Raw genomic sequence first — 26,194 nt, 5'->3', positions numbered from 1 at the left:
AGCACTACCACCCTGTCACCAATTAATATTACTACCACCACCTCAACTCTCTACAGTGACCACTCACACCCCTACCACAACCACCATCTTATCCCTATCAACACCACTACCACCACCTCGTGAACTACCATAACCACTACCACCATGTCGCCCTCTATCACCACAACCACCACCTCACCAACTACCATTATCACACTCACCACTTACCATTGCTACCACCACTACCACCCCCTCACCCCGTACCTCCACCAATACCATCCCAGCTCCCAACCACCAAATAAACGGCCTGTGATTTTTAAAAGCCCACAATTACCTCTAAAAAAAAAGAGGAGGGTCTGAAATAATTTCCATTTTGACCCGAAATGAACGCAGCTGGTCATCAGGCTGGAGAGAATTAGCCCTTGTGGCGTCCCTGCAAGAGGATCGGAATTCCTTGCGTTTTACGCCTCTCTCTGTGGCCGCGTTCCACCACCCCGACGACACCAGTAATCCACCTCTTCATTTCCCGCCTGAAATTAGATATTCTGAATGGACAAGATCGCTGTTTGTAAACGACTGTTGGCGCGCTGTTTGTGTGTATAGTACAGCTGGGAGCGAGGGAGGGCCTGGCAAGAGAGAGGGAGGATGAGCCTGTCAAGAGAGAGGGAGGGTGAGCCTGTCAAGAGAGAGAGAGAAAGAGAGAGGGAGAGCTTGTCAAGAGAGGGAGAGCGGGTATGAGAGCCTTGTAGCAAATAATACTGTCTATCCCTACCTTTGATAGTGAGAAGTATCGTGAAGGAAGCAAAGGAAGGGGAGGGGGGGGGGGAAGAGAAGAGAAGGGAGAGACATGGATAAGGTTGAGAGGGAACTCGTCCGTCTGGCAACAGAAAACGAGGGGCGTACGGGAAGAGGAGAGGTAGGAGGAATGAAGGAAGGAGGAGGGAGAAGGAAGGAGGAGTAGGAATGAGTAGGGAGAGTAGCCTGACTGTTATTCTATCTATGATGTTATTATTCTAAGATGTTATACTGATGTTAATTATACTTTACATATTCTAACATAAGCTGCCACCACCTGTCTCCTTCGCAAACTAAATCTTAATTCCACTTAAGCAATGGACAGGAGACTGCTTAAGAATATCCGAGGAGCCAGAGGCGCGCCTCTAAGCCGCACCCCTACTCACTCATCCCTCCTGCACCTCACGGCGCCCTCACTCTCGTTTCTACCTTCTTCATCTTCTTATTTCTAGGCTTAAGTCTTACTTGAGGGGACAGTGATTCAAAAAGAGGACTTGAACAAAACTCCAGATTGTTATTCTACACTTATACATTTATTGAATCAAATTATTTCAAATTATTTAAATTTCCAGCAATTGAATATTAGGTCTTATTATTTAGCATTTGGGCATCCTATTATTTTAACACAATATTGACCTAATTAAAAAGGGGGGGGGATCAGCCACTCCATACACGCCCACACCATACACGCCCACACCATACACGCCCACACCATACACGCCCACACCATACACGCCATCACCACACACACACACTTCTGGTTTAAGATAATGCATAACTGAACTCTCATCTTCTCAGACGGATGCACCCTGAGGGTGCCTGGGGGGTGTCACCCGTCAGGGTGGGAAGACTGGCTGGTCACCTTCTCTGTGCAAGGGTCGCTAACTGAGTCTACCAGCCATCCCCAACGTGGGGGAAGCTGTGTATTCTTCCTCGTGCCCAAATAAGGACTGAGAAGCAAAACTAACCCTTATAGGACCCAGGCTGGTCCTGCAGTACACATGGCCCTCCTTGTTAAGTACTGCCGTGTCAGCGGATTGAAGCTAGTCAACACCTCAGTCATACCATCTCGCTCCTCACCAAGACGCGCGCGCGCGCACACACACACACACACACACACACACACACACACACACACACACACAATTATAACTCACAATTATACATAAAAGAGTGCAAAATACTTGCACTGTTACAGCCTGTCAAGAGAGAAGGAGGGAGAGCATGTCAAGAGAGAGAGGGATGGAGAGCCTGTCAAAAGAGGGAGGGAGGGAGGGAGAGCTTGTCAAGAGATGGAGGGAGGGAGAGCTTGTCAAGAGATGGAGGGAGGGAGAGCTTGTCAAGAGAGGGAGGGAGGGAGGGAGAGCTTGTCAAGAGATGGAGGGAGGGAGAGCTTGTCAAGAGAGGGAGGGAGAGCTTGTCAACAGATGGAGGGAGGGAGAGCTTGTCAAGAGAGGGAGGGAGAGCTTGTCAAGAGATGGAGGGAGGGAGGGAGGGTGGAGGGGAGGACATTATTTACTTTGGTAACTGTTCTAATAAATGTTTTCTTTAGTTCATGTCGAGGATGTTGCTAATGTTGCTACTGATGTTTGTGGAAATCAAAATATCAATTAAATTTCGCCCCTTGTGGCTATGTTTACTGGGGCAACAAAGTGTTTAGATTCCCAGGCAATGTTTATGGTGATAGATACCTGGTTGATACCTGGTTGATGGGGTTCTGGGAGTTCTTCTACTCCCCAAGCCCGGCCCGAGGCCAGGCTCGACTTGTGAGAGTTTGGTCCACCAGGCTGTTGCTTGGAGCGGTCCGCAGGCCCACATACCCACCACAGCCCGGCTGATCCGGAACTTCTCTTAGAAAACCGTCCAGTTTTCTCTTAAAGATGTCCACGGTTGTTCCGGCAATATTTCTTATGCTCGCTGGGAGGACGTTGAACAACCGCGGACCCCTGATGTTTATACAGTGCTCTCTGATTGTGCCTATGGCACCTCTGCTCTTCACTGGTTCAATCTTGCATTTTCTTCCATATCGTTCACTCCAGTATGTTGTTATTTTACTGTGTAGATTTGGGACCTGACCCTCCAGTATTTTCCATGTGTATATTATTTGGTATCTCTCTCGTCTCCTTTCTAGAGAGTACATTTGGAGAGCTTTGAGACGATCCCAATAATTTAGGTGTTTTATCTCGTTTATGCGTGCCGTATATGTTCTCTGTATTCCCTCTATTTCAGCAATCTCTCCTGCTCTGAAGGGGGAAGTGAGTACTGAGCAGTACTCGAGACGGGACAACACAAGTGACTTGAAGAGTACAACCATTGTGATGGGTTCCCTGGATTTGAAAGTTCTCGTAATCCATCCGATCATTTTTCTGGCTGTCGCAATATTTGCTTGGTTATGCTCCCTAAACGTTAGATCGTTTAGGGAGCATTACATCATTATCCCCAAATCCTTGACATGCTGTTTTTCTACTATGGGAGTTAGAGTTAGTTAGATAGAGCGCTTAGACCTATAATGAACCTCTCAGGTACCTTACCTTGAGGTTACCTTGAGATGGTTAAGGGGGCTAAACTCCCCGCGGCCCGGTCGTCGACCAGGTCTCCTGGTTGCTGGACTGGTCAACCAGGCTGTTGGACGCGGCTGCTCGCAGCCTGACGTATGAGTCACAGCCTGGTTGATCAGGTATCCTTTGGAGGTGCTTATCCAGTTCTCTCTTGAACACTGTGAGGGGTCGGCCAGTTATGCCCCTTATGTGTAGTGGAAGCGTGTTGAACAGTCTCGGGCCTCTGATGTTGATAGTTCTCTCTTGAACACTGTGAGGGGTCTGCCAGTTATGTCTCTTATGTGTAGTGGAAGCGTGTTGAACAGTCTCGGGCCTCTGATGTTGATAGTTCTCTCTTGAACACTGTGAGGGGTCGGCCAGTTATGTCCCTTATGTGTAGTGGAAGCGTGTTGAACAGTCTCGGGCCTCTGATGTTGATAGTTCTCTCTTGAACACTGTGAGGGGTCTGCCAGTTATGCCCCTTATGTGTAGTGGAAGCGTGTTGAACAGTCTCGGACCTCTGATGTTGATAGTTCTCTCTTGAACACTGTGAGGGGTCTGCCAGTTATGCCCCTTATGTGTAGTGGAAGCGTGTTGAACAGTCTCGGACCTCTGATGTTGATAGTTCTCTCTTGAACACTGTGAGGGGTCGGCCAGTTATGTCCCTTATGTGTAGTGGAAGCGTGTTGAACAGTCTCGGGCCTCTGATGTTGATAGTTCTCTCTCAGAGTACCTGTTGCACCTCTGCTCTTCAACGGGGGTATTCTGCACATCCTGCCATGCCTCCTGGTCTCATGTGGTGTTATTTCTGTGTGCAGGTTTGGGACTAGCCCCTCTAATATTTTCCACGTGTAAATTATTATGTATCTCTCCATACATCATACTCTTGTATGCTGCTACTGTGTTGTACTGCTGTATGCTGCAACTGCTTCATGCCGTTAATAGAAATTTTCCTTCTTGCCTTAATAACGATTATTGCCCGCCCTTCACTACCGAGTCAAAGGGAAAGGAGAGGGAAAGGGAAGGAGAGGGAAAGGGAAGGAAAGGGAAGGGAAGAAAAGAAAGAAAGAAAGAAAGAAAGAAAGAAAGAAAGAAAGAAAGAAAGAAAGAAAGAGAGAGAGAGAGAGAGAGAGAGAGAGAGAGAGAGAGAGAGAGAGAGAGAGAGAGAGAGAGAGAGAGAGAGAGAGAGATAGATAGATCAGAGATAGTGAGCTTGATAATGTCGTCAGTGGTGACTGACTGGGGCAGCTGCTACTCTCTAACCTACACATTCCTGACCACTTCATCTGTGTGTCGACCTGATCAGCAAGGCTGTTGACACTTGCCGCATGCATTCCGACGTAAACACGACACCCCCCCAAATAGTTTGGTATCCTGGAACATACCTGGAGAGGGTTTCGGAAGTTCGAAATTAAGAAGCAATAAAAAGCTTATCTTCAAAAACTAAGAAGGTTAGGTTAGGTCGTGGTTTTCTATTCAGCTTTTCAGGTAAACTCAAATATTCACAATATATTTGACAGTACGGTTTAATACTAAGTGAAAATAAGTACAATTCCTGACTATCATACATAAGTACATAATTGCACTCATGGGACTGTTACATTTACCTCCCCATTTTTGGAGGCCGGGCTGCATATCCACTACAGCCTGGTTGGTCCGGCGCCCTGCGCAGGCGTTTATTAACATCTCTTTTAGAAGGTGATCAAGCGGGGCTGTAGTGGTGGGCGTGGGGGGAGAGAGTCAGGTTTTTACGGCTGGTTAGAGGGTTATAGTGAGAGTTTTTGTCTGGGTAATTTGTGTGTACTCTATAAAAGGCAAGAGTTTTTACCGCATGTCTGGCCGGCCTGGAGGCTGAGTGGGGGGGGGGGGGGGGGGGGGGGGGGGAGGGGGAGGGGGAGGGGGAAGGTAAGTGAAAGGTAGGGGGGGGAAGGGGGGTCACATACTGCCACGTACCTTAAATATGACACATAATTGCTAGGTGTGGAGAGTAAATAATATAACGATATCGCACATATCCCATGCACATATTCCACTACACCCCCATCCTAATGTGTAGATTGTACCTAGTGTGACGAGCGGCAATAGTCACGCCATGACACATACTTAGCTTTTAGATAGTAGTATACTGACTAATAAATTGTTTTATAAAAAATGAAGCTAATAAACTAAGTTAAATATTCCTAGGCCTAGTATAGCACACGCATACTAAATTAGGCCTCGGATATCGTGTATTAGGCCTCGGAAGGCTAGGTTAGGTTAGGTTAGGCTAGGTTAGGTTAGGCTAGGCTAGGCTAGGCTAGGTTAGGCTAGGTTAGGTTAGGCTAGGCTAGGCTAGGCTAGGCTAGGCTAGGCTAGGTTAGGTTAGGTTAGTTTGTCTCCGCAACTCAACAAAATAGCTCCCCCGGTTTGTCCAACTCAATAGTACCGATTTCCACTTTCTAATTTCGTTGTACGTGGGCATATATACTATGGTGGTGACGTCACTATAAGTGCTGCCACCACAGGGAGGACGGGTGAGAGTAGCACGGAGACAGGTGACCTCAACACTGGTCGTCTGGACCAGTGTTGAGGTCTCTCAACACTGGTCGTCTGGACCAGTGTTGAGGTCTCTCAACACTGGTCGTCTGCACCAGTGTTGAGGTCTCTCAACACTGGTCGTCTGCACCAGTGTTGAGGTCTCTCAACACTGGTCGTCTGGACCAGTGTTGAGGTCTCTCAACACTGGTCGTCTGGACCAGTGATGAGGTCTCTCAACACTGGTCGTCTGGACCAGTGTTGAGGTCTCTCAACACTGGTCGTCTGGACCAGTGTTGAGGTCTCTCAACACTGGTCGTCTGGACCAGTGTTGAGGTCTCTCAACACTGGTCGTCTGGACCAGTGATGAGGTCTCTCAACACTGGTCGTCTGGACCAGTGTTGAGGTCTCTCAACACTGGTCGTCTGGACCAGTGATGAGGTCTCTCAACACTGGTCGTCTGGACCAGTGTTGAGGTCTCTCAACACTGGTCGTCTGGACCAGTGATGAGGTCTCTCAACACTGGTCGTCTGGACCAGTGTTGAGGTCTCTAAACAAGAGACTATACAACAGCCTGACTGACCAGACCACCAAGCAAGATTCTTGGTCGGAGACCGGGCCACGGGGACGCTGAGCCCCGAAATCATCTCACGATAAGAAGTTAGACAAGTGCAGGAAATAGGCTGCCACTCACAGTCAATGTGATGCTTCTTTTAAAGGAAGATTTACGGTGAGTAAAGAAGAAGAGAAACTGGCTCACCCAAGACCAATTTCCTGAACGCTTCCGCAAGTTTGTTGATGACCTCCCCGACCATGTTGGGAGCTGCGGCAGCGGCCCTTACTGTGTACTGGTAGCTGCGGCAGCGTCCCTTACTGTGTATTGGTAGCTGCGGCAGCGGCCCTTACTGTGTACTGGTAGCTGCGGCAACGGCCCTTACTGTGTACTGGTAGCTGCGGCAGCGTCCCTTACTGTGTATTGGTAGCTGCGGCAGCGTCCCTTACTGTGTACTGGTAGCTGCGGCAGCGGCCCTTACTGTGTACTGGTAGCTGCGGCAGCGTCCCTTACTGTGTATTGGTAGCTGCGGCAGCGTCCCTTACTGTGTACTGGTAGCTGGGGCAACGGCCCTTACTGTGTACTGGTAGCTGCGGCAGCGTCCCTTACTGTGTACTGGTAGCTGCAGCAGCCGCCCTTACTGTGTACTGGTATTTGTAGCTGCAGCAGCGGCCCTTACTGTGTACTGGTATTTGTAGCTGCAGCAGCGGCCCTTACTGTGTACTGGTATTTGTAGCTGCGGCCCTTACTGTGTACTGGTATTTGTAGCTGCGGCCCTTACTGTGTACTGGTAGCTGCGGCAGCGGCCCTTACTGTGTACTGGTAGCTGCGGCAGCGGCCCTTACTGTGTACTGGTAGCTGCGGCAGCGACTCTTACTGTGTACTGGTGGCTGCGGCAGCGGCCCTTACTGTGTATTGGTAGCTGCGGCAGCGGCCCTTACTGTGTACTGGTAGCTGCGGCAGCGGCCCTTACTGTGTACTGGTAGCTGCGGCAGCAGCCCTTACTGTGTACTGGTATTTGTAGCTGCAGCAGCGGCCCTTACTGTGTACTGGTATTTGTAGCTGCAGCAGCAGCGGCCCTTACTGTGTACTGGTATTTGTAGCTGCAGCAGCGGCCCTTACTGTGTACTGGTATTTTTAGCTGCAGCAGCGGCCCTTACTGTGTACTGGTATTTGTAGCTGCAGCAGCGGCCCTTACTGTGTACTGGTATTTGTAGCTGCGGCAGCGGCCCTTACTGTGTACTGGTATTTGTAGCTGCGGCAGCGGCCCTTACTGTGTACTGGTATTTGTTGCTGCAGCAGCGGCCCTTACTGTGTACTGGTATTTGTAGCTGCGGCAGCGGCCCTTACTGTGTACTGGTATTTGTAGCTGCAGCAGCGGCCCTTACTGTGTACTGGTATTTGTAGCTGCGGCAGCGGCCCTTACTGTGTACTGGTATTTGTAGCTGCGGCAGCGGCCCTTACTGTGTACTGGTATTTGTAGCTGCAGCAGCGGCCCTTACTGTGTACTGATATTTGTAGCTGCAGCAGCGGCCCTTACTGTGTACTGGTATTGCTTCTGCATTGCTGCCCCCCTTGGTGGAGGGACGCTGCCCCTCTCTTTGTGGAGGGACGCTGCCCCTCTCTTTGTGGAGGGACGCTGCCCCCCTCTTTGTGGAGGGACGCTGCCCCTCTCTTTGTGGAGGGACGCTGCCCCTCTCTTTGTGGAGGGACGCTGCCCCCCTCTTTGTGGAGGGACGCTGCCCCTCTCTTTGTGGAGGGACGCTGCCCCCCTCTTTGTGGAGGGACGCTGCCCCCCTCTTTGTGGAGGGACGCTGCCCCTCTCTTTGTGGAGGGACGCTGCCCCCCTCATTGTGGAGGGACGCTGCCCCTCTCTTTGTGGAGGGACGCTGCCCCCCCCCTCTTTGTGGAGGGACGCTGCCCCTCTCTTTGTGGAGGGACGCTGCCCCTCTCTTTGTGGAGGGACGCTGCCCCCCTCTTTGTGGAGGGACGCTTCCCCCCTCTTTGTGGAGGGACGCTGCCCCTCTCTTTGTGGAGGGACGCTGCCCCTCTCTTTGTGGAGGGACGCTGCCCCTCTCTTTGTGGAGGGACGCTGCCCCTCTCTTTGTGGAGGGACGCTGCCCCCCCTCTTTGTGGAGGGACGCTGCCCCCTCTCTTTGTGGATGGACGCTGCCCCCCCTCTTTGTGGAGGGACGCTGCCCCCCTCTTTGTGGAGGGACGCTGCCCCTCTCTTTGTGGAGGGACGCTGCCCCCCTCTTTGTGGAGGGACGCTGCCCCCCTCTTTGTGGAGGGACGCTGCCCCCCTCTTTGTGGAGGGACGCTGCCCCCTCTTTGTGGAGGGACGCTGCCCCCTCTTTGTGGAGGGACGCTGCCCCTCTCTTTGTGGAGGGACGCTGCCCCCCCTCTTTGTGGAGGGACGCTGCCCTTCTCTTTGTGGAGGGACGCTGCCCCCCCTCTTTGTGGAGGGACGCTGCCCCCCTCTTTGTGGAGGGACGCTGCCCCTCTCTTTGTGGGGGGACGCTGCCCCCCTCTTTGTGGAGGGACGCTGCCCCTCTCTTTGTGGAGGGACGCTGCCCCCCTCTTTGTGGAGGGACGCTGCCCCCCCTCTTTGTGGAGGGACGCTGCCCCCCCTCTTTGTGGAGGGACGCTGCCCCCCCTCTTTGTGGAGGGACGCTGCCCCCCTCTTTGTGGAGGGACGCTGCCCCTCTCTTTGTGGAGGGACGCTGCCCCCCTCTTTGTGGAGGGACGCTGCCCCCCCTCTTTGTGGAGGGACGCTGCCCCTCTCTTTGTGGAGGGACGCTGCCCCGCTCTTTGTGGGGGGACGCTGCCCCTCTCTGGAGCATGCCTGGAGCATGTCTGGAGCATGCCTGGAGCATGCCTGGAGCATGTCTGGAGCATGTCTGGAGCATGCCTGGAGCATACCTGGAGCATGTCTGGAGCATGCCTGGAGCATGCCTGGAGCATACCTGGAGCATGCCTGGGGCATGTCTGGAGCATGTCTGGAGCATGCCTGGAGCATACCTGAGCATGTCTGGCGCATACCTGAGCATGTCTGGCGCATACCTTGAGCATGTCTGAAGCATATCTGGAGCATACCTGGAGCATACCTGAAGCATATCTGGAGCATATCTGGAGCATGCCTAGAGCATGCCTGAGCATGTCTGGCGCATACCTGAGCATGTCTGGCGCATACCTTGAGCATGTCTGGAGCATGCCTGGAGCATGTCTGGATCATGTCTGGAGCATGCTTGGAGCATGTCTGAAGCATATCTGGAGCATACCTGGAGCATGTCTGGAGCATACGTGGAGCATATCTGGAGCATACCTGGAGCATATCTGGAGCATGTCTGGAGCATGCCTGGAGCATGTCTGGAGCATGTCTGGAGCATGCCTGGAGCATGTCTGGAGCATGTCTGGAGCATGCCTGGAACATGTCTGGAGCATGCCTGGAGCATGTCTGGAGCATACCTGGAGCATATCTGGAGCATGCCTAGAGCATGTCTGGAGCATGCCTGGAGCATGTCTGGAGCATGTCTGGAGCATGCCTGGAGCATGCCTGGAGCATGTCTGGAGCATGCCTGGAGCATGCCTGGAGCATGTCTGGAGCATGCCTGGAGCATGTCTGGAGCATGTCTGGAGCATGCCTGGAGTATGTCTGGAGCATGCCTGGAGTATGTCTGGGGATGCCTGCAATGGGTTCTAACGTGACAATTTGGTGCATAGATATATTTAGTGAAATTATTGCACCGCAATTTTTCAATGGGGCTGTTTTGTACAGTCGATCATCCTGCTGGATCTTGCCCTTGGATCTTGCTGCTGGATCTTGCTGCTGGATCTTGCTGCTGGATCTTCCTGTTGGATCTTCCTGCTGGATCTTGCTGCTGGATCTTGCTGTTGGATCTTGCTGTTGGATCTTGCTGCTGGATCTTGCTGTTGGATCTTGCTGCTGGATCTTGCTGTTGGATCTTGCTGTTGGATCTTGCTGCTGGATCTTGCTGTTGGATCTTGCTGTTGGATCTTCCTGCTGGATCTTGCTGTTGGATCTTGCTCTTGGATCTTGCTGCTGGATCTTGCTGTTGGATCTTGCTTGGCCTGGTCGTTCTCGACCAGGCCTCCACATCACATCCCCCAGAAAGCAGCCCGTAGCAGCTGTCTAACTCCCAGGTACCTATTTACTGCTAGGTAACAGGGGCATCAGTATGAAAGAAACGTTGCCCATTTGTTTCCGCCTCCACCGGGGATCGAACCCATAACCTCAGGACAGCGAATCCGAAGCGCTGTCCACTCAGCTGTCAGGCCCCTATCTCCAGATAAGGGGCCTTGTACCAGAGGACCGTACCTGAGTACCTGGAATTTATCACTGTTAAGCATCATGTTATTTTCTGCTGCCCAGTCGAAAACTTTATTAATGTCTGTTATTAATTTTTCATTGTCTTCAACAGAGGTAATTTTCATGCTGATTTTTGCTTCCCATTATACCTCCCCATACAACAAACAGGAGATCCATAAAACAATGAAATAAACAATTATAAATCAAGTTCAGGTTACCTTGATGAATGGACATCCAGAATGTTAATTCTAAACTTTAACATAAGAAACATGACCCACACGAACACTAAGAACTTATGATTTTAATTTACATCCAAACGTCTCTCACATATTTCCTGATTATATTTGACTCTAATAATCCATGAACAAATGAGTTGACATTAGTTCACAAGTAAAAGAACCATTTTATCACAGTTATGGATAACAAATTTTAAACTTAATATTGTAAAGTGACTGAAGAGGATAACTTTGCAAACCTGATTTCCTTACTCGAGTCTGTAGTAGCATGCAGGCTAGAGGAGTTATTTTATTATTATTATTATTATTTTCTACCACAGACGTGGCTACACACTAAAATGGTGACCGGAGTGGTTGTGTAATGCAATAACAGGTAGTCCAGTGTTGAGGGCCTAACTGCCCACTGTCTTTGTTGAGGAGAAGCTACCAGTGTGTGACTACCATCTTCAGGACTCACACCACTGGAGACACTGATCCTTCCCGAGTACCAGATGAAGACTGGGACGCGAGTGGAGGAGCTCAACCCCCAAGGAGATTGGATAACTCCGAAAATAGAAGGAGACTGCGTCTTCTAGAGTCAGAAGGTGAGGTATTACCGAGGGAAGCAAGCACTTGGTTTAGAGGGAGGTAAGCCCTTAAGATGTGCTTAGTGGGAGTAAAGCTCATCTGAGAGTCTGGTGTTAGTAGTACACAAAGGGAAGGTCCTGGGCGAGGAGGAGGGCTGGGTGCTGTTATGGCAGCTAACGCTAAAGACGCGTTACATCATTAGTGGCACAGAAGACTCTAAGTTTACTGTTTGTTCACAATGAAACTTATAAGTTGTTGAAAATGTCAGAGAAAACTGGTGTAAATAAAGCAAAAGCACTCCTTCAGTAGTACAAATTAACAAAAAAATACATACCAAAATTATCATGCAAATTTTACGCAAAGACGTTCTCTTAGAACGTCATCCTAGAATTCCTCTTAGAATTTTGTAGGTAGTGATCATGTCTTCCCGAGCTCTCCTGTCTTCCACCAACGTGAGGTGCAGTTTACGCAGCCTTTCCTCGTAATTCATGACTCTTAATTCTGGGACTAGCCTAGTGGCATACCTGTGAACTTTTTCGAAATTTATTCTTGTGCTTGACAAGGTACGGGCTCCATGCTGGGGCCGCATACTCCAGGATTGGGCTTACATATCCGGTATTCAAGGTTTTGAATGATTCCTTACACAGGTTCCTGAAGGCAGTTCTTATGTTAGCCAGCCTCGCATACGCCGCTGATGTTATTCACTTCATGTGGGCTTCAGGAGAAGCCCACATGAAAGAGAAATTTCTCCCTTACTGTGGTACTGTGTGTGTGTGTGTGTGTGTGTGTGTGTGTGTGTGTGTGTGTGTGTGTGTGTGTGTGTGTGGAGGTAATGACAGGGGGAAATCTGGGCCAAGGATGGTGTCCAAGCGCGCTGGGGACCACGAAGTGTCGCTCCCACCTTCACAGTCCTCTGTGGTAAGTCTTAGTCAGTGTCTCTCTCTCTCTCTCTCTCTCTCTCTCTCTCTCTCTCTCTCTCTCTCTCTCTCTCTCTCTCTCTCTCTCTCTCTCTCTCTCTCTCTCTCTCTCTCTCTCCGCCCTCTCTCTCTCTCTCTCTCCGCCCTCTCTCTCTCTCTCTCTCTCTCTCTCTCTCTCTCTCTCTCTCTCTCTCTCCGCCCTCTCTCTCTCTCTCTCTCCGCTCTCTCTCTCTCTCTCTCTCTCTCTCTCTCCGCCCTCTCTCTCTCTCTCCGCTCTCTCTCTCTCTCTCCGCTCTCTCTCTCTCTCTCTCTCTCTCTCTCTCTCTCTCTCTCTCTCTCTCTCTCTCTCTCTCTCTCTCTCTCTCTCTCTCTCTCTCTCTCTCTCTCTCTCTCTCCGCCCCTCTCTCTCTCTCTCTCTCCGCCCTCTCTCTCTCTCTCTCTCTCCGCCCTCTCTCTCTCTCTCTCTCTCTCCGCTCTCTCTCTCTCTCTCTCTCTCTCTCTCTCTCTCTCTCCGCCCTCTCTCCGCCCTCTCTCTCTCTCTCTCTCTCTCTCTCCGCCCTCTCTCTCTCTCTCTCCGCCCTCTCTCTCTCTCTCTCTCTCTCTCCGCTCTCTCTCTCTCTCTCTCTCTCTCTCTCTCTCCGCCCTCTCTCCGCCCTCTCTCTCTCTCTCTCTCTCCGCCCTCTCTCCGCCCTCTCTCTCTCTCTCTCTCTCTCTCTCCGCCCCTCTCTCTCTCTCTCTCTCTCTCTCTCTCTCTCTCTCTCTCTCTCTCTCTCTCTCTCTCTCTCTCTCTCTCTCTCTCTCTCTCTCTCTCTCTCTCTCTCTCCGCCCTCTCTCTCTCTCTCTCTCTCTCTCTCTCTCTCTCTCTCTCTCTCTCTCTCTCTCTCTCTCTCTCTCTCTCTCTCTCTCTCTCTCTCTCTCCGCCCTCTCTCTCTCTCTCTCTCTCTCTCTCTCTCTCTCTCTCTCTCTCTCTCTCTCTCTCTCTCTCTCTCTCTCTCTCTCTCTCTCTCTCTCTCTCTCTCCGCCCTCTCTCTCTCTCTCTCTCTCTCTCTCTCTCTCTCTCTCTCTCTCTCTCTCTCTCTCTCTCTCTCTCTCTCTCTCTCTCTCTCTCTCTCTCTCTCTCTCTCTCTCCGCCTTAACGCGACATTACACACACACACACACACACACACACACACACACACACACACACACACACACACACACACACACACACACACACACACACATTCCACATACAGTCCTAGACGACACACTTATTAGCACAGTAAAGTGTACAAAGTCCACCCTGCACGCGGGAAGGTTAAGAGGTACACGAGGTAGATAGACTCAAAGGTTCAGTAAACTGAGACATAACTCCCACAACAACACCATCTTGAGGTTATCTTGAGATGATTTCGGGGCTTTAGTGTCCCCGCGGCCCGGTCCTCGACCAGGCCTCCACCCCCAGGAAGCAGCCCGTGACAGCTGACTAACACCCAGGTACCTATTTTACTGCTAGGTAACAGGGACATAGGGTGAAAGAAACTCTGCCCATTGTTTCTCGCCGGCGCCCGGGATCAAACCTGGGACCACAGGATCACAAGTCCAGTGTGCTGTCCGCTCGGCCGACCGGCTCACCATCAGGAAAAGTAGGAAAAAAATACCCAACAGAATCTTAATTATTTCCTTGTATAGGGGCTTAAAATAGGCGTGGTGTTGATGATTTCGTCGGTCATGCAAGCTGCAAGCACCAATAGTGTGGTTGATTTGGTCGTCAACCCAGACCTGGGGGTGGGGGGGGGGGAAGAGAGGGGGGGAGGCTTTAGACTCAGGAACTCTTAACAAAGAGGTCGCTCTCACTTCCTACTTTGTCTCATTCACTGCCTTACCTGACACTGTCTGGCACTGTCACTGATACTGTCTGGCACTGTCACTGACATTCTGGCATTGTCACTGACAGTCTGGCACTGTAACTGACACATGGCACTGTAACTGACATCGTCTGCCAATGGCACTATCACTGTCTGCCACTGGCACTACCACTGACTGGCACTGACACACGGCACTGTCACAGTGATTGGTACTGTCACAGTGATTGGTACTGTCACAGTGATTGGTACGGTCACAGTGATTGGTACTGTCACAGTGATTGGCACTGACAGGGACACTCTGACACTGGCACTGTTTCTAACATTTCTACAACTATTTCCAGTCAGCAGTATTGTATTTCCAGTACACGGGGAGTGACAGTGTCCAGCCACACGGGGAGTGACAGTGTCCAGCCACACGGGGAGTGACAGTGTCCAGCCACACGGGGAGTGACAGTGTCCAGCCACACGGGGAGTGACAGTGTCCAGCCACACGGGGAGTGACAGTGTCCAGCCACACGGGGAGTGACAGTGTGTCCAGCCACACGGGGAGTGACAGTGTCCAGCCACACGGGGAGTGACAGTGTGTCCAGCCACACGGGGAGTGACAGTGTCCAGCCACACGGGGAGTGACAGTGTCCAGCCACACGGGGAGTGACAGTGTGTCCAGCCACACGGGGAGTGACAGTGTCCAGCCACACGGGGAGTGACAGTGTGTCCAGCCACACGGGGAGTGACAGTGTCCAGCCACACGGGGAGTGACAGTGTCCAGCCACACGGGGAGTGACAGTGTCCAGCCACACGGGGAGTGACAGTGTCCAGCCACACGGGGAGTGACAGTGTGTCCAGCCACACGGGGAGTGACAGTGTCCAGCCACACGGGGAGTGACAGTGTCCAGCCACACGGGGAGTGACAGTGTCCAGCCACACGGGGAGTGACAGTGTCCAGCCACACGGGGAGTGACAGTGTCCAGCCACACGGGGAGTGACAGTGTCCAGCCACACGGGGAGTGACAGTGTCCAGCCACACGGGGAGTGACAGTGTGTCCAGCCACACGGGGAGTGACAGTGTCCAGCCACACGGGGAGTGACAGTGTCCAGCCACACGGGGAGTGACAGTGTGTCCAGCCACACGGGGAGTGACAGTGTCCAGCCACACGGGGAGTGACAGTGTCCAGCCACACGGGGAGTGACAGTGTCCAGCCACACGGGGAGTGACAGTGTCCAGCCACACGGGGAGTGACAGTGTCCAGCCACACGGGGAGTGACAGTGTGTCCAGCCACACGGGGAGTGACAGTGTCCAGCCACACGGGGAGTGACAGTGTCCAGCCACACGGGGAGTGACAGTGTGTCCAGCCACACGGGGAGTGACAGTGTCCAGCCACACGGGGAGTGACAGTGTCCAGCCACACGGGGAGTGACAGTGTCCAGCCACACGGGGAGTGACAGTGTCCAGCCACACGGGGAGTGACAGTGTCCAGCCACACGGGGAGTGACAGTGTGTCCAGCCACACGGGGAGTGACAGTGTGTCCAGCCACACGGGGAGTGACAGTGTGTCCAGCCACACGGGGAGTGACAGTGTCCAGCCACACGGGGAGTGACAGTGTCCAGCCACACGGGGAGTGACAGTGTGTCCAGCCACACGGGGAGTGACGTGTCCAGCCACACGGGGAGTGACAGTGTCCAGCCACACGGGGAGTGACAGTGTCCAGCCACACGGGGAGTGACAGTGTCCAGCCACACGGGGAGTGACAGTGTGTCCAGCCACACGGGGAGTGACAGTGTGTCCAGCCACACGGGGAGTGACAGTGTGTCCAGCCACACGGGGAGTGACAGTGTGTCCAGCCACACGGGGAGTGACAGTGTGTCCAGCCACACGGGGAGTGACAGTGTCCAGCCACACGGGGAGTGACAGTGTCCAGCCACACGGGGAGTGACAGTGTCCAGCCACACGGGGAGTGACAGTGTCCAGCCACACGGGGAGTGACAGTGTGTCCAGCCACACGGGGAGTGACAGTGTCCAGCCACACGGGGAGTGACAGTGTCCAGCCACACGGGGAGTGACAGTGTGTCCAGCCACACGGGGAGTGACAGTGTCCAGCCACACGGGGAGTGACAGTGTCCAGCCACACGGGGAGTGACAGTGTGTCCAGCCACACGGGGAGTGACAGTGTGTCCAGCCACACGGGGAGTGACAGTGTGTCCAGCCACACGGGGAGTGACAGTGTGTCCAGTCACACGGGGAGTGACAGTGTCCAGCCACACGGGGAGTGACAGTGTGTCCAGCCACACGGGGAGTGACAGTGTGTCCAGCCACACGGGGAGTGACAGTGTGTCCAGCCACACGGGGAGTGACAGTGTGTCCAGCCACACGGGGAGTGACAGTGTGTCCAGCCACACGGGGAGTGACAGTGTGTCCAGCCACACGGGGAGTGACAGTGTCCAGCCACACGGGGAGTGACAGTGTGTCCAGCCACACGGGGAGTAACAGTGTGTCCAGCCACACGGGGAGTGACAGTGTCCAGCCACACGGGGAGTAACAGTGTGTCCAGCCACACGGGGAGTGACAGTGTGTCCAGCCACACGGGGAGTGACAGTGTGTCCAGCCACACCAGGAGTGACAGTGTGTCCAGCCACACGGGGAGTAACAGTGTGTCCAGCCACACGGGGAGTGACAGTGTGTCCAGCCACACGGGGAGTAACAGTGTGTCCAGCCACACGGGGAGTGACGTGTCCAGCCACACGGGGAGTGACAGTGTCCAGCCACACGGGGAGTAACAGTGTGTCCAGCCACACGGGGAGTAACAGTGTGTCCAGCCACACAGGGAGTAACAGTGTGTCCAGCCACACGGGGAGTGACAGTGTCCAGCCACACGGGGAGTGTCAGTGTGTCCAGCCACACGGGGAGTGTCAGTGTGTCCAGCCACACGGGGAGTGTCAGTGTGTCCAGCCACACGGGGAGTGTCAGTGTGTCCAGCCACACGGGGAGTGACAGTGTCCAGCCACACGGGGAGTGACAGTGTCCAGCCACACGGGGAGTGACAGTGTCCAGCCACACGGGAAGTGACAGTGTCCAGCCACACGGGGAGTGGCAGTGTCCAGCCACACGGGGAGTGTCAGTGTGTCCAGCCACACGGGGAGTGTCAGTGTGTCCAGCCACACGGGGAGTGTCAGTGTCCAGCCACACGGGGAGTGACATTCTCCAGCCACACGGGGAGTGACAGTGTCCAGCCACACGGGGAGTGACATTGTCCAGCCACACGGGGAGTGTCAGTGTGTCCAGCCACACGGGGAGTGTTAGTGTCCAGCCACACGGGGAGTAACAGTGTGTCCAGCCACACGGGGAGTGACAGGGTCCAGCCACACGGGGAGTAACAGTGTGTCCAGCCACACGGGGAGTAACAGTGTCCAGCCACACGGGGAGTGCCAGTGTCCAGCCACACGGGGAGTGACAGTGTCCAGCCACACGGGGAGTGTCAGTGTCCAGCCACACGGGGAGTGACAGTGTCCAGCCACACGGGGAGTGACAGTGTCCAGCCACACGGGGAGTGACAGTGTCCAGCCACACGGGGAGTGTCAGTGTGTCCAGCCACACGGGGAGTGACAGTGTCCAGCCACACGGGGAGTGACAGTGTCCAGCCACACGGGGAGTGACAGTGTCCAGCCACACGGGGAGTGTCAGTGTCCAGCCACACGGGGAGTGTCAGTGTGTCCAGCCACACGGGGAGTGTCAGTGTGTCCAGCCACACGGGGAGTGACAGTGTCCAGCCACATGGGGAGTAACAGTGTGTCCAGCCACACGGGGAGTAACAGTGTGTCCAGCCACACGGGGAGTAACAGTGTCCAGCCACACGGGGAGTAACAGTGTCCAGCCACACGGGGAGTAACAGTGTCCAGCCACACGGGGAGTAACAGTATCCAGCCACACGGGGAGTAACAGTGTCCAGCCACACGGGGAGTAACAGTGTCCAGCCACACGGGGAGTGACAGTGTCCAGCCACACGGGGAGTGTCAGTGTGTCCAGCCACACGGGGAGTGTTTGTGTCCAGCCACACGGGGAGTAACAGTGTGTCCAGCCACACGGGGAGTGACAGTGTCCAGCCACACGGGGAGTAACAGTGTGTCCAGCCACACGGGGAGTAACAGTGTCCAGCCACACGGGGAGTGTCAGTGTGTCCAGCCACACGGGGAGTGTCAGTGTGTCCAGCCACGCGGGGAGTGACAGTGTCCAGCCACACGGGGAGTGACAGTGTCCAGCCACACGGGGAGTGTCAGTGTCTCCAGCCACACGGGGAGTGTCAGTGTGTCCAGCCACACGGGGAGTGACAGTGTCCAGTCACACGGGGAGTGACAGTGTCCAGCCACACGGGGAGTGACAGTGTCCAGCCACACGGGGAGTGCCAGTGTGTCCAGCCACACGGGGAGTGTCAGTGTGTCCAGCCACACAGGGAGTGTCAGTGTGTCCAGCCACACGGGGAGTGTCAGTGTGTCCAGCCACACGGGGAGTGACAGTGTCCAGCCACACGGGGAGTGACAGTGTCCAGCCACACGGGAAGTGACAGTGTCCAGCCACACGGGGAGTGACAGTGTCCAGCCACACGGGGAGTGACAGTGTCCAGCCACACGGGGAGTGTCAGTGTGTCCAGCCACACGGGGAGTGACAGTGTCCAGCCACACGGGGAGTGTCAGTGTGTCCAGCCACACGGGGAGTGACAGTGTCCAGCCACACGGGGAGTGACAGTGTCCAGCCACACGGGGAGTGACAGTGTTCAGCCACACGGGGAGTGTCAGTGTGTCCAGCCACACGGGGAGTGACAGTGTCCAGCCACATGGGGAGTAACAGTGTCCAGCCACACCGGGAGTGACAGTGTCCAGCCACACGGGGAGTGACAGTGTCCAGCCACACGGGGAGTGACAGTGTCCAGCCACACGGGGAGTGACATTGTCCAGCCACACGGGGAGTGACAGTGTCCAGCCACACGGGGAGTGACAGTGTCCAGCCACACGGGGAGTGACAGTGTCCAGCCACACGGGGAGTGACAGTGTCCAGCTACACGGGGAGTGACAGTGTCCAGCTACACGGGGAGTGACAGTGTCCAGCCACACGGGGAGTGACAGTGTCCAGCCACACGGGGAGTAACAGTGTCCAGCCACACGGGGAGTGACAGTGTGTCCAGCCACCCTGGGAGTGACAGTGTCCAGCCACACGGGGAGTAACAGTGTCCAGCCACACGGGTAGTGTCAGTGTCCAGCCACACGGGGAGTGTCAGTGTCCAGCCACACGGGGAGTGACAGTATCCAGCCACACGGGGAGTGTCAGTGTCCAGCCACACGGGGAGTGACAGTGTGTCCAGCCACACGGGGAGTGACAGTGTGTCCAGCCACACGGGGAGTGACAGTGTCCAGCCACACGGGGAGTGACAGGGCCGCGCCAAGCAACAGCCTGTTGGACCAAGCAGGCCGGTCTCGGGGGAGTGGAAGAACTCCCAGAAGCCTCTCCAGGTATGGTCCAGGTGGTCGTGGTGTCAGAGGCTAGATGATCAGGCTTGCCGGATGGGAGGCTTGGTTGCCATGACAACGGCAGTGTGGTGGGGGGGGACCTGTAGGGTGTGGTCATGGGGTAGTGAGGGACGAGGTGAGGCACAGTGAGGGACAGTGAGGGACGAGGTGAGGAGCAGTGAGGGACGAGATGAGGGACAGTGAGGGACGAGGTGAGGAGCAGTGAGGGACGAGGTGAGGGGCAGTGAGGGACGAGGTGAGGGGCAGTGAGGGACGAGGTGAGGGGCAGTGAGGGACGAGGTGAGGGGCAGTGAGGGACGAGGTGAGGGACAGTGAGGGATGAGGTGAGGGGCAGTGAGGGACGAGGTGAGTAGCAGTGAGGGACGAGATGAGGGACAGTGAGGGACGAGGTGAGAGGCAGTGAGGGACGAGATGAGGGACAGTGAGGGACGAGGTGAGGGGCAGTGAGGGACGAGGTGAGGGGCAGTGAGGGACGAGGTGAGGGGCAGTGAGGGACGAGGTGAGGGGCAGTGAGGGACGAGGTGAGGAGCAGTGAGGGACGAGATGAGGGACAGTGAGGGACGAGGTGAGAGGCAGTGAGGGACAGTGAGGGACGAGGTGAGGAGCAGTGAGGGACGAGGTGAGGAGCAGTGAGGGACGAGATGAGGGACAGTGAGGGACGAGGTGATGGGCAGTGAGGGACGAGGTGAGGCACAGTGAGGGACGAGGTGAGGCACAGTGAGGGACGAGGTGAGGGACAGTGAGGGACGAGGTGAGGGGCAGTGAGGGACGAGGTGAGGGGCAGTGAGGGACGAGGTGAGAGGCAGTGAGGGACGAGGTGAGGGGCAGTGAGGGACGAGGTGAGGCACAGTGAGGGACGAGGTGAGGGGCAGTGAGGGACGAGGTGAGGAGCAGTGAGGGACGAGGTGAGGGGCAGTGAGGGACGAGGTGAGGGACAGTGAGGGACGAGGTGAGAGGCAGTGAGGGACGAGGTGAGAGGCAGTGAGGGACGAGGTGAGGAGCAGTGAGGGACGAGGTGAGGGGCAGTGAGGGACGAGGTGAGGGACATTGAGGGACGAGGTGAGGGGCAGTGAGGGACGAGGTGAGGGACAGTGAGGGACGAGGTGAGAGGCAGTGAGGGACGAGGTGAGGAGCAGTGAGGGACGAGGTGAGGGGCAGTGAGGGACAGTGAGGGACGAGGTGAGAGGCAGTGAGGGACGAGGTGAGAGGCAGTGAGGGACGAGGTGAGGGGCAGTGAGGGACGAGGAGAGGGGCAGTGAGGGACGAGGTGAGGGGCAGTGAGGGACGAGGTGAGGGGCAGTGAGGGACGAGGTGAGGGACAGTGAGGGACGAGATGAGGCACAGTGAGGGACGAGATGAGGGACAGTGAGGGACGAGGTGAGGGGCAGTGAGGGACGAGGTGAGGGGCAGTGAGGGACAGTGAGGGACGAGGTGAGGGGCAGTGAGGGACGAGGTGAGGGACAGTGAGGGACGAGGTGAGGGGCAGTGAGGGACGAGGTGAGGGGCAGTGAGGGACGAGGTGAGAGGCAGTGAGGGACGAGGTGAGGGGCAGTGAGGGACGAGGTGAGGCACAGTGAGGGACGAGGTGAGGGGCAGTGAGGGACGAGGTGAGGAGCAGTGAGGGACGAGGTGAGGGGCAGTGAGGGACGAGGTGAGGGACAGTGAGGGACGAGGTGAGAGGCAGTGAGGGACGAGGTGAGAAGCAGTGAGGGACGAGGTGAGGAGCAGTGAGGGACGAGGTGAGGGGCAGTGAGGGACGAGGTGAGGGACAGTGAGGGACGAGGTGAGGGTGTCGGAAAATCCGACACCATTTAATAATAATCATACAGATAATAACTGTATTACCAACAAGTTACCCATAGAAAACGTAACTTGTAGTGGAATTACCGTCTATAGAAAACGGGATATCATCACCACATACTATTATAATTCACCACCTATTATGGTGGGAATTATTCTTAAATACATTAGTCTTTGGACTTTACCATCATAAAAACATCTCATATAAATTAACTTAATTATCAATATTAAAGTAGAGTAAATGTGACCCTTCTATCATGTTCTGAAATCTGGACAATGTAAGCCAGGCGTCAGAGGGAGGAGGAGGGCAGCCATGGTTTATTGAGACCAGAGGCTCACACGGGAGCAAATTCGGCTCCTGTTAAATTTACTTGGACGTAGTGTTATGGAACCCAAAGGTGTACCATTGTCAACACGCTGTCTACAAATACAAGTTAAGTGTCTATCCGAAACCCGTTTATCATTCATTTATGGCCATTAATGTCAGGATATAGGGTTAGCCGGTTAGAACGCGAAATCGCCTCAAACTAAAGGTAATTAAGCCAGGTCTTCATGTTCCATGTACTGTTTTCTCTGATATACTTGTCATATATAGGTATCTGGCTTCACAGCTAGCGCACTTTTGACAGGTCAAGACGAGGATGCAAGATTGTGCACCAGTTACTGGGTGATATGGAAGCTACCTCAAAGAGGATAATTTGGTGTCTACACCCTAGTTATACCTGGTGGACTAACCTGCTGTACTATAAGATAAGGAACCTTTTCAATGTATGTAGTTAATACAGTAGTTTGATTGGCTGCATATATATAAATATAAACCCCCCCTAATGTGTAGAGGATCGATTTGTGAGATTAAGAGATTATTGCAGAAATACAGTCCACTTATCATTATACAAATTGCTATCGAAGTATATAAATTAACGTAAATATAAATTCATATAAATCAAATAAATATAAATCTCACAGGTCGGTTCCCACATTATTTGGTCCTTCGAACCGGATTATTTGGTCATCTTCGAACCGGATGACGGATTATTTGATCCTTTGAACCCACATTTGGTCATCTTAGTACCGGATGAACCAGTTATCCAGTGGATTCATTAAATATACTAGTGCAGTGTTATTTAAACAAAGCCAGCCAGTCATAGACAGCGGCGATGCCTCGTGGGAGCTCAGGAGCCTCCCTCAGCCGAGTTCAGCCTTAGTCAGCGGTTTCATGCACACCCACAGATTTGGTGGCGTGTTATTCTGTGAAATGACAGCGCTAATATAGAATCCAGCCAAATTAGTGACTGTGTCTTCGCGAGATTGTTCACGGATTTCGTGGTGTTACATTTCGCGAGAGATTATCTACGAATTTTGTGGAGTTTATTTCGCGAGGTCACTAATAATATTTAATACTTCTAGATAATATTAGAAGTTTCATAGAGGCTAATTAAGAGGCTATTATCAATAATTGTGTATATTATTTCTCCAAATAGAGAATTATTTAATATATATTGCACTAGTGTTCACAGTATAATATTTACTAATTGCCAACCCACAACAGGGTAGGATAAAACCATTGACTAGTTGAACTATTATCGTTCATCCTAGTCCCATTATTACCATAGTCAGTTGTACTATATTGAACAACCTAACACCATTAATGAATGGTGCAAACCCTATTTTGGGTGTAATTTTTATCAACTCGAATTGAGTTGTATATATAATAAATTACTTATGATCATTACACCTTTGAGTGATTAATTAGTGTCTCTACCATCCTAGGGTGATATAGAAGAGCTAACCTAAAGGTACTTCCAGTGACACTGGTTTATCACTCAAATCATTAGTGTGTATGATTGTATATATATAATGTGTATTAATTTTAAGTGCTAACCTCTAGTAGAGGTAGGATTATTGCCTAGTGAGTGCAGAATTTACCCTAGGCTACCATTAGTACTTGCTCACAATTTATGAGCCAGTGGTGCCCAATTAACAAGTCACCATGACTAATCCACAGAAAGCAAAGCGTGCTTTAATATCAAGCAAACGCCAACTAACAAGAGATCTCAACCAATATGAACAGTTGTTATATGAGCCTGTAATTAATTATCGTCGGTTGAAAATACCACTGTTGCAGATTCAAACCCAATTGCATATATTGAAAGCAAATAGGAAATCTTACCAAAATCAGGTCCACGACGACGACGACATAGTAGTTGAAGATGTGGAACCATTCCTGTCTGACCTAGCACAATATGAAGAAGAAACTCAAGCCAGGTTGGAACATTTACACAGGATAATTGAATCAGAACAAATAGCAAGTACATCAAATAAAGTAGATAATGTTATGGATGATCTGGATCTTTTTGAGAATAAATGTAAAGCCAGATTAGATCCTTTAATCAACAAGGATAAAGCTTCACCCAGTAAAGCTTCACCCACTACAGCTTCACCCAATAATATACCACCAGAAATTAAGCAGTTTTCAGACAATTTATCCACAGTCTCTGTGGTTTCTGAAAACCCAATACCTGAAGCTACTAAGTTAACATGCCTCCAAACTAGAGGTGAAGCTGAACCAGTAGTAGAAAATGTAAATGAAAATAGCGACAGCACTAATTTCCCAGTCCAGCCTCCTAGGAATAATGCTGGCAATGAGAAAACTGTCATACATCTAGTACTACAATTGCTGGATTTACCTCAACCTGATCAGACTGCTGACTCATTACAATCCTTCAGCATGGAGTTTGAGTCACTACTAAGAACATTCAGACTTAAGGTTGATATAACTACTAGTGAATGGATGACCAAAGTAGTCCTTCAACGAAAATTGTCCAGCGATATACTAGATGAATTATATGCACATCAACATAACACCATCCTGACAGTACAGGACATCACTGAAGGTTTACATTCCATCATAAACAAACGACGAGCAAATGAGGAAGTTAAAGCCTCTTGCAAGCCTTCAGAAATAGAAAATAATAGTCAATTAAAGGGTAAAACAACCACCCCAAATAAACATCAACCAATTACTCAAACATCAAGTTGCAGAAAATCTGACAATGCAGCAGCAACCTCCAAGCCTACTGTTACTAGTTCACCCAAACCGGTAACTTCCAAACGTGCAGTAGGCTGGGGGACTTGTATGTTCTGCAAAAAGAAACATTCAACATACTGTTGTGCTAATTATCCAACCAGAGACACTCGTATGGAGCGACTCCAGGAATTAGGGAGATGTGCAAGGTGTCTCAAGTCACACAACATAGACTATTGTGATACCCAATTCAACACCTGCAACAGGTGTAGAAGAGGTAGGCACCATGCAGCACTGTGCAAATATACGAAATTAACGTATTCAAGACCCAAGGTGGAAGATAGCATTCCCACCACAGTACAGTACTGCAAGGTGCAACAAACAAAGAGTGTCCATTCGGCAAAGTCTAAAGGTAATACGACTTTGCCTACTGCCCAAATTACCATCCTGAATAAGAGGGCCAAGGTCCATACCCGTGGGTTGTTTGACCAAGGATCCCAAAGAACATATATCACTAAAAAGCTGGCAGATGAATTACAATTAAGGCCTGTAGCCCAGATGTCATTCAACATCTCAGGGTTTGTAACAGATGCAGGACCTCAAGTCTACCAGGTGGTACAACCATCAGTACGTTTAGGCAGGTACATCTGTCGAGTACAAGCCATTGTGGTGGACAAAATACCAGTAGACCTACAAGTTCAAGGTCTGAGAGCAACAGCCAAATTCCTGAGAAATGGAGGAATAAAATTGGCAGATAATATTAAGTCTGATCACCTCACTGACTTCGGTCTCCTTGTTGGGACAGACTATTGCCATCGATTCATCGGTAGCCCTACTAAATATCAGGGTATAACCATGTTAAACTCTGCAGGAGGTAAATTACTCTCAGGCCCAGTATCAAGCCTGAGGAGACCTATGCCTGCAGATAAACAATACCAGTAGAAATCTAAATTTGTCAGCTGATTATATTTCTCCAGTAGCATTATACTAAGGAGATTACAGCTGACTATACCAACAGAGGTTGATGTTAGTATCATCATTTGAAGCTGAAGATGAGTTCATGAGGCCTCAGTGGCAAATCAGTGAACAGTAGCCTAAAACAGCTACAAGTCACTGCGACCAATGTCACTGAACCCACTGCAGTCTCAGAACCATACTTTACTTTAATGATGAGCTATTCAATCTTCTGAATCAATTAACTAAATTAAACCCTAATAAATCTGATGACTGATTTGATACATTTATTATTTAATCAAGATGTATTCCATGGGCCTCAGTGTTTATATATCAGTGACCAGTTACTTGAACAAACTTCAAGTTATATCTATGTCACTGATCACACTGCAGTCCCTGAATCATACTTGACTGTAGTACTTGATCACATCCAGTCTTCTGGGTTAAATAATATGTAATAAGGCTTGAATATTAGCCTTTCAAGAGTTGACAGGGAAATGAAATCGCATTAGACTTCTAACCCCTGCAACTCTAGTACGGGACATCCGTCCTGCACGAACAGACGCACAAATGTGTGATTACTAACTACTAACATCAAATTAATCTAATAATTCGAAG

The 26,194-nt window shown here is 52.0% G+C and overlaps 1 protein-coding gene and 1 long non-coding RNA gene across 3 annotated transcripts in view; both read left to right on the top strand.

Annotated features, from left to right (window-relative positions):
- Window positions 1-26,194, top strand: part of LOC138355322 (uncharacterized) — a 449,272-nt gene that overhangs the window by 344,572 nt on the left and 78,506 nt on the right. The window lies entirely within an intron of this gene.
- On the top strand, window positions 21,596-25,618 carry LOC138355436 (uncharacterized). Its single transcript, XM_069310339.1, has 2 exons — window positions 21,596-22,130; window positions 22,227-25,618. The coding sequence occupies exon 2, from the start codon at window positions 23,588-23,590 to the stop codon at window positions 25,562-25,564; it is 1,977 nt and encodes a 658-aa protein (XP_069166440.1). The 5' UTR covers window positions 21,596-22,130; window positions 22,227-23,587; the 3' UTR covers window positions 25,565-25,618.

Source organism: Procambarus clarkii, chromosome 67 (genome assembly GCF_040958095.1).
Source record: "Procambarus clarkii isolate CNS0578487 chromosome 67, FALCON_Pclarkii_2.0, whole genome shotgun sequence".
Lineage (NCBI taxonomy): Eukaryota > Metazoa > Arthropoda > Malacostraca > Decapoda > Cambaridae > Procambarus > Procambarus clarkii.
This window is presented reverse-complemented; position numbering and strand designations above follow the sequence as displayed.